The sequence below is a fragment of the Oryctolagus cuniculus genome, chromosome 3, assembly GCF_964237555.1.
Source record: "Oryctolagus cuniculus chromosome 3, mOryCun1.1, whole genome shotgun sequence".
Lineage (NCBI taxonomy): Eukaryota > Metazoa > Chordata > Mammalia > Lagomorpha > Leporidae > Oryctolagus > Oryctolagus cuniculus.
The window spans coordinates 15,332,305-15,343,245 of record NC_091434.1 but is presented as its reverse complement, the minus strand read 5'-3'; the positions used below and the strand labels follow the sequence as shown (position 1 = coordinate 15,343,245).

Here is a 10,941-nt window from a genome sequence, read left to right as displayed (position 1 = left end):
CTGTCTGCTGTTCTCATTTCTTCCTTCCCCCTGCAGAGTCCCTGATCTGATATACTCTCTTTCACCCAAACAGAAAACACAGAGTACATTTAATTTGTTGAAGCAGTAACGAGTGGCATCAGTAAGTCCAATATTTAATTCTTTCAATAAATCCCCAATTCCTCCATCTCAAAGCTGCTAATGAGTAACTCACACCAGAATTTGATCCTGTGATTTGCATAAAAGCTGCATTACATTAGAGCTTATTATCCAATAAGACTTCTTGAGTCTGCATGTAAATGTGGTAAGTTATCTAGAATAGCCAATGGAATGTTAAAGGTCCTCTACAGATTTTCACCTATTTACTGCCCCCTAAAAGTAATGAAATTCTACCCAAGAATTCTTGTCCCTCAGTCTCTACTCAGGGTATGATTCCCAAATAGAGACTGAGTCAGCCCATACATTTCTTCTAATTGTTGTAGCAGGTGTTATTCAGGTCCTAGAAATGACAAAGTAAAAAATAATAACAATAATTCTTCCCAATATATTATAATTTATAAGAAATCTTAAGGGGATTCTGAAATCAGTAACTTCATTTCAAAATGTAGACAACATGGAAAATATTATCCATATAAGCAATTTAGAAGGCATTTTGGTAATATGAAACCCACTCAACACCCTATCTTCACTTAATTTTCTCTAATGCCTGTATCTAGCCAAACAAATTAAAAGCAGAGAGATGGTGAGGAATTGACAATTCATGAAACCCCAGAGCAGATTACTTATTTTGATGACCACAAAATGAGGTGGGTGAGTAACAGCCTACCTTCGTGTCCCTTGAGGGTTGTAATAACTGAACAGGAGTTCTGCTCCAGCTTCAGCAGGGTGATCTGCCCAGAATAGTCGCCAACAAAAGCGTACTGAGTATCAAAATCGTATCTGAGGAGAAGCAGTCAAGGGTATCTAACAAATCATCTTGAATTTGCGTGTCATCCTTGTACAGGAGCCATGCTAATCTTCTCTGTATTGTTCCAATTTTAGTACATGTACTGACAAAGCAACTGGAAACCATTATACCTAGTGAAATAAGCCAGTCCCAAAAAGACAAATATTGTATGTTTTCCCTGACCTGTGGGAACTACTAGTGTACCTAAAAGGTGATGCATAGGAGTGAAATGGACATTTTGAGATTCAATGATTGCTTACAGCCCTTGTCTCAACTTTTGAGGAACAGTTTTTTTTTTTTTTTTCTTTTCTTCTTACTGTGTATTGAACTCTTTACTGTGTAAGAGTTAATCTTAAGAGTATAAAGTAGGGGCCAGAGCCATGGCTCACTAGGCTAATCCTCGGCCTGCAGCGCTGGCACCCAGGGTTCCAGTCCCGGTTGGGGCACTGGATTCTGTCCCAGTTGCCCCTCTTCCAGGCCAGCTCTCTGCTGTGGCCTGGGAAGGCAGTGGAGGATGGCACAAGTGCTTGGGCCCTGCACCCCATGGGAGACCAGGAGGAAGCACCTGGTTCCGGGATTCGGATCAGTGCAGCGTGCCGGCCTTAGCAGCCATTTGGGGGGTGAACCAATGGAAGGAAGACCTTTCTCTCTCTCTCTCTCCCCGAATCTGCCTGTCAAAAAAAAAAAAAAAAAGAGTATAAAGTAGGAGCCGGCGCTGTAGCATAGCGGGTAAAGATGCAGCCCACAGTGCCATCATCCATATGGGTGCCGGTTTGAGTCCCGGATGTTCCACTTCAGATCCAGCTCTTTGCTATGGCCTGGGAAAGCAGTAGAAGATGGCCCAAGTCCTTGGGCCCCTGCACTGGCATAGGAGACCCGGAAGAAGCTCCTGGCTCCTGGCTTAGGTTCGGCAGAGCTCCAGCTATTGTGGCCATCTAGGGAGTGAACCAGTGGATGGAAGACCTCTCTTTCTTTCTGCCTCTGTCTCTCTGTAACTCTGTCTTTCAAGTAAACAAATAAATCTTTAAAAAAAAAAAAGTATAAAGTAACCTGAAAAAAGATCTTCATAAAAATTAAGAGTGGAAATAAGACAGGGAGGAGGAAGAAGGGTGGGAATTGCAGGTGGCACAGAGGATAGGGTGAGAAGTGTCACTACATACCTGAATCTGTATATATGAAATACATGAAATTTGTATACCTTAAATAAAAATTTAAAAAAATCTTTGCAAAGTCCCTTCATAAAAAACATAACTGCTTTAGTCAGTTATAAAATAGAAAAATATGCATTTCAAAGAGAATAAACACTAACTTAAAACTTTGCCAAGACAGTAAATATCCAGTGGAAACTCATGTAAAACAACTGGAATTATTGGGAAAGTTCATATTCATTCATTCAACAAGAATTCATTGATTTCCTGTTACTATACCAAGTAATATTGTAAGGAACTGGCACTAAAAAGAGAAGACACACATAAAACTAATTAGTAACAATCAAGTATAAAAGAGTATAAGTGCTAACTAATGAAAACACAAAGCACAAAAATAGTTACTTATGAAATATCTCTACAAATAACATAAAGCTGACAACAAACACAGGACTTAAACGCACGCTGTTGTTGCCCTAGATGATTTAGCTTTAAATTAAGAGGATGATTCCCTTTAACTTATTGTGGGTAAGTTCATAATTCAAAAGGCAATTATATATGATAGTAGTAAGATTAAATTTTAAAAATATATTAACTATTATATTAAATTAATTTTCTATTAAATGCATTAACTAATATATATTAACAATTCATTACTTTCTCAGTTTGTGGTCATAAAAATTGGTGGAAGCCAGTCATTCACACACAACAGGATAACTACTATTTACAGCAGGATAGCTACTGCTATTCCAAACAAACTCCAGAAGGAACACTATGAGCCAGGTCCTCAGTGTGACTTTGTGCCATTTTCTATAAATCTGCTGCACAACAGAAATGCTTTATTAGTAAACAATTTTCCCTTGTTTGATCCTAAAGCATATAGTACCATTTTAAATATTCATTAATAGTAAACAGGCATTCATTTGTAGTAAGCATTTTAAATGCATACATTCAATGGAAAGAAAGAGTTTTACTCTGCCAGACATTTAACTCTGAGAGAGAAAGTACTGAGGGACATTGCTTATTGTTGACAGTCCTGATCTCCCGGTCACGACAATACACAGCAAGCAGAGATATGCTTATGTAGGCCCTTAAAATGTCATATAAGAGTAGGGAATTTTTAAGGCGATAATATTTAACATTTGGGTGGATTATGAAGTAATTTTAAGGGTGTTATAAGGACTATGGGCCTTCTATATATATACACACACACAAAACATGGAACATATTTTATACATAACTCCTTATAGCCCATTTATGAATCCCAGGGTCAAAAATTTATTTTTTTTTTGTGGAGCCTGCAGCATATAACCAATTACTACAATATCAATTCCTATTTTCCTTATTCATGCAATAAAAGTCTTCAAATTTGAATGTAAAGCATTTAATTATTATTTTTAAGAAACATTTCATACCAAAGAAGATACAGAAATTTTTGGATTTTAGGTAAATATGTAGGAACCATTCAATCTTTGGATCTCAATTAACAACAAATCATACTCAAAACTAAATACTGAGGTGAGGTGTGGAAGGAGAGGTGTGTGGGCGCCTGGAAGGATACTGCAGACACGATGCCCAGGAAGTGAAGAAGTGCTGGCCCAGCATATTCCCACTGCGGGTGCACATCCAGCTGACGCACTTGTCGTGGCCGGTGCTGATCACCCACTCTGTGGCCAAGCTGAAGATAATTGCAGACACCCGGTTCTGATGAGCTGCAGGAAGATAAGGGGGAAGGCTGTGCTCTTCAGGAGGACCGATGCTCTTCAGAAATAGCTCTACGTGGGGTAGGAGCGAGGCTCTGCCTGCCAGAGACGTCAGCCTACACCCTGTTGTATACAGCTAAAAGGTGCTAGCACAGAAATGGTCACCCTCTGCCAGAGGATTTGACCATCTGCCCCACCCCCAAGTACCGGCACAGGATCTTTTCCAGGCCCTCCCTCTGGCACCCCCAGGGAAGAATGTCAGGAGCAGGGCCAGCACTGTGGCATAGCAGATTAAGCCGCTAACTGCAATGCCAATGTCCTGGCTGCTCCACTTCCATTCTAGCTCCCTGCTAATGCCCCGGGGAAAGCAGCAGAGAATGGCCCAAGTCCTTGGGTCCGTGTACCCATGTGGGAGAAGAGGAAGCTTGGGAATTCTGGCTTTGGCCTGCTCCAGGCCTGGCAGCCACTGGGGAGTGAACCAATAGATGGAAGCTCACTCTCTCTCTCTCTCTCTCTGTTTCCCCCTCTCCCTCTCTCTCTTACAAAAAAAAAAAAAATAAGTAAATCTTAAATAATAAAATAAAACTATCAGGAGCTATGGATCATAAACAGGAACACTCAACAGGAATACAAATAATAAATTAGAAAGTAGGTTTTTATTATTTTTTTGCATCATTTTACTTTGTTCTGGAAAACCTTAACTGTCAAAGAGGTCCACATGGAAAGAACACAGCAATGTTTTCTTAATTGTCTATAACGTCAGTGTTTTGGCCCTTTAGAACATACTGGCAATGATTCTACATATAAAGGAATGAAAAGGCTACACTGAGAGATTATTGGAACTCATAAGAGAGTTTGGCAAAGTGGCAGGTTACAAAATTAACACATAAAGAACATTAGCCTTTGTATACACAGACAATCCATGGCTGAGAAAGAACTTCTAAGATTCACAATAGCTACAAAAAAATTAAATACTTTGGAATGAATTTAACCAAGGAGGTGAAAGATCTCTATGATGAAAATTATAAATCATTAAGTAAAGAAACAGAAAAAAAAGACATAAAAAATGGAAAATCTTCCATATTCATGGATTGGAAGAATTAATATTATCAAAATGTCCACACTAGGCCGGCGCCGTGGCTCACTAGGCTAATCCTCCGCCTTGCGGCGCTGGCACACCAGGTTCTAGTCCCGGTCGGGGCGCTGGATTCTGTCCCGGTTGCCCCTCTTCCAGGACAGCTCTCTGCTGTGGCCAGGGAGTGCAGTGGAGGATGGCCCAAGTGCTTGGGCCCTGCACCCCATGGGAGACCAGGATAAGCACCTGGCTCCTGCCTTCAGATCAGTGTGGTGCACCGGCTGTGGCGGCCACTGGAGGGTGAACCAACGGCAAAGGAAGACCTTTCTCTCTGTCTCTCTCTCTCACTGTCCACTCTGCCTGTAAAAAAAAAAAAAAAAAAAAAAAAATCCACACTATCAAAACCAATTTACAAATTCCAGTGAGAGCCGAATCAAAATATGGGCAACATTCTTCTCAGATCTAGAAATAACAATACTAAAATTCATATGGAAACACAAGAGACCCAGAATAGCTAAAGCAATCTAAAACAACAAAAACAAAGCTTGAGGCATCATAATTCCAAATTCAAGACATACTACAGTTATAATCAAAACAGCCTAGTACTGGCATTAAAAAAAAATAGACATGTAGACCAATGGAACAGAACAGAAACCCCAGAAATCAATCCATGCATCTACAACCAACTAATCTTTGACAAGGGAGCTTGTTAATCCCTGAAGAAAGAATAGTCTCTTCAACAAATGGTGCTGGGAAAATTGGATCTCCATGTGTAGAAGTATGAAACAAGACTCCTACCTTATACCTTATACCAAATCCAACTCAAAATGGATCAAGGATCTACATCTATAAATGGATACCATCAAATTACTATAGAACATTGGGGAAAATGCAAGATATTGGCATGGTCAAAGATTTCTTGAAAAAGACACCAGAAGAACAGAAAATCAAAGCAAAAATAGAAAAATGGGATTACATCAACCTAAGAAGATTCTGCACTGCAAAGGAGACACTCAACAAAGTGAAGAGGCAACCAACAGGATGGGAAAAAATTGCAAACTAAAACTGAGAAAGGATTAATGTCCAGAATCTATAAAGAGCTCAAAAAATTCAACAACAAAACAAAAAATCCAGTTAAGATATGGGCAAAGGACTTGAACAGGCATTTTTCCAAAGAGGAAATCCAAATGGCCAACAGACACATGATAAAATGCTCAGGATCAGCAGCCATAAGGAAAATGCAAATCAAAATCACAATGCGGTTTCACCTCACCCCAGTAATTATGGCTCTCATACAGAAATCAACAAAAAATAAATACTGGTAAGGATGTGAGGAAAAAGGTACCCTAATCCACTGCTGGTGGGAATGTAAACTAGTGTGGCCATTGTGGAAGAAAGTATGGAGATACCTCAGAAAGCTGAAAATAGATACACCATATGACCCAGCAATCCCACTCCTGGGAATTTATCAAACTAAATTAAATCAGCATATCAAAGTGTTATCTGCGCCCCCATGGTTATTGCAGCTGAATGCAGAATAGCTAAGATATAGAATCAGCCCCAACTGATGACTAAAGAAGTTGTGATGTGTGTGTGTGCTTATACACATATGTAGAGAGAGAATAGAATACTACTCAGTTGTAAAAAAAGGAATCCTGTCTTTTACAACAAAATGGATACAATTGGAAGCCATTATACTTAGTGAAATAAGCCAGTTCCAAAAAGACAGATACCATATGTCTTCCCTGATCTGTGGCAACTACTAGAATACCAAAAAATGTAATGTATAGGAGTGAAATTCACATGTTGAGATTCCATGACTGTTTACAGTCCTTGTCTCTACTACTGAGGAACAGTTTTTCATTCATAAATTTGTTGAACTATTTTCTTAGTGTAGGGTTAATCTTTTGAGTATAAAATAAAGTGAAAATATATCATTGTAAAAATTAAGAGTGGGAATAAGAGAGGAAGGAAGAGGAACTGTGGGAGCATGGGTGGGAAGGAGGGTGAGGTAGAAAATATCACTATGCTCCCAAGTTATATATATGAAATACATGAAATCTGTTCATATTACAAAATTTTTAAATAGAAAAAAACTGATCTAAGGGCAAATGTTACAATCTCTCTGTACAACAAAGCTTTAACAGGGCTCAGAATAAATCAGTGTAGTGATGAGGGGAAAAAAGAAAATACTGGCATTGTAAATAGGAACAGCTGAAATTTTTTAAAATAACAAAAATAGTGATAACATGTTTTGTTTCTAAAGTAATTTCTGTTTGTGTGTAGCCTTTATTATTTATAAAGACAAAATATTTATAAGTTTCTCTATTCACAAATAATAGTGGGGAATAAGGAAGGTATTGTATTACCCAATCTAAAATATTTCCAGGTCAATTATAGGCAAACCACAACAGGATCAGGTCTAATTCATCTGGTACAGGACCTTACATGTAGCAAGTGTTTAATAAATATCCAGTCTGATGAAGGAAGTCAGAAGCCAGACAGAAAAACCTCTGGCCTTGCTCTTAGTTGCACAAACTGCTTCAGAAGAACTGAGGGACTCTCCTCCAAGTCTTGCTGAAGATCAGATTCACACTTAAACAAATAAATATTCATGAAGGATCCTGAAAGTTAAAGGATGTTCTAAAAGCTAGTGATCTTAAATTCTAATAAGCCAAGTCTCAGCTAATAACAACTACCATTAGGTGATAACTAATTCAGTGACTCATGTATGGCTTAGTGCTTTTTCTTCTTTTTTGCCCATTTTCAGAAAAGGAAACTGAGAAGCAAATATTAAATAATTAAATACATGCCCAAATTCTAATAACCTGTTCTGTGTTGCACTAACCATGTTTCCCACTAAGCCCACTAAACCTACAGCCTAGTCAAACTCAGGACTAAGCGTTATACTAGTTCATGGTAAAGATGTTGTAAGGAGTAGACAACTGTCTTCTCTTGAGAAGAACTGTTCCTTTCAAGGTTATGTCCTTTCTGCTGTTTTATTTTGTAGGTGACTTTTCTTTTATGAAATCATGATTACATATGGTAACGCTTACTGTTGCTTCAATTTTATTTTTTTTAAACTCACCCGCAAAAAGCTTGGCAGCCCCAGTATTAGTCCTTCAAATGTATTAAAAATTTTATTAGTCAATGAAATGCAAAGGCCCAAAATTATGCTGCCTTATTGCTCATAAAACTTTGACAACCAAAATACAGCATAAAAAAAGAGACATGTGAATATGCAGTTTGACAAAGAATTAATGACAAGTGAAATAATTCACTAAAGAATTTGCTTTTTGACAAAAACATTAATCAGGCATATAAGAAAAGTTCTCCAAATTCCTAGGGATATGATGCATAAAAGTTTACGAATTCTTGATAATTTTAAACATAAATCTGCAAATGACAGCTGACAATTTAAAGTTGTTTTCATTGCCATAGCAACACCGTAATGCTTGTACATTATTCAACAATGCAAGATTGGAAACCTTTATCACTTGTCACAAAACACTTTGTACAACCATATCCTCCAACTTCAAATGTATGGTCCTGTAGCATCACTTTTCTCCTGTTTCAACTTGGAACAGATGAAACAATATTGAAAGGAAAGCAATTGGCCTTCTTAGTGAAATTTTCGAACTCTCTTTTCTATATCCTGTTATTAGACCCAAATTCAACAATATAATCAGTGTATGTAGAAACCAGCTAGACTAATTTTCACCTTTATCCACTGCATGAAATATAAAATTTCAGAAAACCAGGTTGGAAAAATGAGGGTAACTATTATGCCTTCAGGTGAAGTTCCTGGGACTCTGTGCTAATTGGTCTGATGGGACCCATAACTTAGTCAAATGGCTTTGGCCCCAAAATCCTAATCCAAAGTTAACTCTGTGACTTGCTTTAGTTAATTTTAAAAGTACTTAAGTTTACATGGCAAAGTGAAAAGTGGGAAAAATACATATCCCACAGCTGTTCCAAGGCATTGGCTGTGCTGCAGTGGAAGTGCTTACAGCTCAGTTAGAAAAGACTCCTGGGAACATGGGCAAACCCTGAACATTCACAATTGCTGAAAAACGGCTAACGTTAAATACAGTTACATTAATTTTCAAGCTGAAAACATCATTGAATATAAAATATCATTTATAAGGCAGCAACGTTGTGAAGAAGTAATGAGCAGGCACTCTCAGTCACCACTCATAGGACTGCATACTATTGCTAAGAAATAGTTGGCAAAAATCTACAGCACTAAAAAACTTTGTTTTGTTTTGTTTTTCATTACCAAAAAACTTTTGATGCTTGACCACTTATTCCACTCGCAAGAATTCGTCTTAAATAGAAGCAACCAGAATTATAGGATTAGAGTCAGAGTAATAGTCAAGGAAACACACACACATACATGTGTGTGTTTATACACATACATAAATCTACAAATTATACACACAGAGATACATACACACATCCACATAGGTAACACTGTTATCAAAAAATGGAAGGAGTGCACATATCTGCTAATAGAAGAATGGTTAATTTTAATCTCATACATATATTCAATGTACACAATTTTGGATATTAGTAAGTAGAAAAAGGATGGTAAATAATTCTGGACAGCTAATTGTCTCTCCTTTAATTGGAACAAAATAAAGCTTAATGTGGAAACCTAATTCTGGTCGTAACAGACAGTGTTCTAGTTTCATGTGTGTATATCTACAGGCATATGAATGCAAGCATGTGTGTATCATATTACCTGGGTAGGTCTTGATAAAGTTCATTTTGTTAAAATCTTCTGAAACATGAAATTCCTAAAAGTAAACACATGCAATGAGAAAACAATTATGGTTTCAAAAACAACAGAAACTTAATTTTCAAAGCACAGTAAAATCCCAAAATGGTATTCCAAGTCCAAGGACTTCAAAGGAGCTACTTAAGGATATGATTGCTTCTTTCAACAGACTTGTCCTCAGGCCATCACTTCTTTGGGGGATCAGATCAAACGGAATAAAGAACTGCCGCTGACCGGAATGGGAACTTCTGTCCAGTTCTTTCTCCACAAGTGAGTGCTTTGTATTCTCTTCTCTGACTACAAAATTTTGTTGCTTTTGCTCTCTTGGCTACACACACACACACATACACACACAATCCATCGAGATGCTTCTAAAACAAAACTACAAAGACCCACTACAGAGTCTGTAGTTATTGTAAAAACGAGGCATTAGGTATCCTCTGCTCTTCCCAATCTACCCCTCATTCCTACTTCATGGCAGCCACTGTTGCAGTTTCCACTGACACCTCTGCTCAGTGATCCCCCAAACCCCAGTGCAGACCAAACCACCGCAGTTCAGGCTTGAGTAACTAACTGTCAAAGCTGAACTTGTCACTTTTCCCCTACCAACACCTTTTCTGTCTCTGTGTGCAGCGAAGCTCCTGGCTATAAACCTAAGGACCATCTCAACACTGCTCTCTATTTCAACACTCACATCAAATCAACATTAAGCCCTGCTGTCCAGACAGTTTGTGCGGTCATCACCTTTTCTCCATCACTACCCCAGTGTTTCACAATTTATGGTGGTGGTCCTAAAACAACCTCCTAACTGGCATCCTCATTTTCAACACTGCACCCTCAAACCTGTGATCCACACACTGGCACGTGGAGCTGACAAAAACCAGAACCAGACCCTTCCATCACCTCCTGCCTAATGTTTCTCAATCCTTCCCCCCTCTAAACCACTTGATCCCAAAGGTCACTGGGAAGACTTCCTAAAATAGACTCCCAGCCCCTACCTGGATCCTGATGTTCCCTAAATGATTCCTCTGACTGCACGACTTTCGGTAACCTGGCTTCTGTGAGGTAGTCTACGCTCCCTAATACCATACTCTTCCCTGGATGGCTACCCCTTCAACACCACTCCTAAATGCTGGAGTTATTCAGAGCTTAGGTCTGGGCCCTGTCTTCTCTCATTGTCTTCTTTTTAAAGATCTACTTATTTATTTGAAAGGCAGTGTGAGAGACCGAGATCTTCCATCTGCTGGTTTACTCCCCAAATGGCCACAACAGCAGGGACTGGGCCCAGTTGAAGCCAGGAGCCAGGAACTCCA

General features: G+C 38.7%; 1 protein-coding gene and 1 non-coding gene across 4 annotated transcripts in view; both read right to left on the bottom strand.

Annotated features, from left to right (window-relative positions):
- The window catches only part of WDFY1 (WD repeat and FYVE domain containing 1), a 61,631-nt gene that overhangs the window by 16,858 nt on the left and 33,832 nt on the right, over positions 1–10,941 (bottom strand). For all 3 annotated transcript variants that reach the window (XM_002712502.5, XM_051848116.2, XM_070070148.1), the window contains exons 4-6: positions 9,593–9,647; positions 3,632–3,782; positions 806–918 (exon numbers count right to left, since the gene is read on the bottom strand). In XM_002712502.5, the coding sequence (XP_002712548.2) occupies positions 806–918; positions 3,632–3,782; positions 9,593–9,647 (319 nt within the window). The remainder of the gene's footprint in view (positions 1–805; positions 919–3,631; positions 3,783–9,592; positions 9,648–10,941) is intronic.
- LOC127491877 (U6 spliceosomal RNA) lies at positions 938–1,040 on the bottom strand. The gene has a single exon (XR_007920810.1). It is a non-coding gene; the product is annotated as a U6 spliceosomal RNA (small nuclear RNA).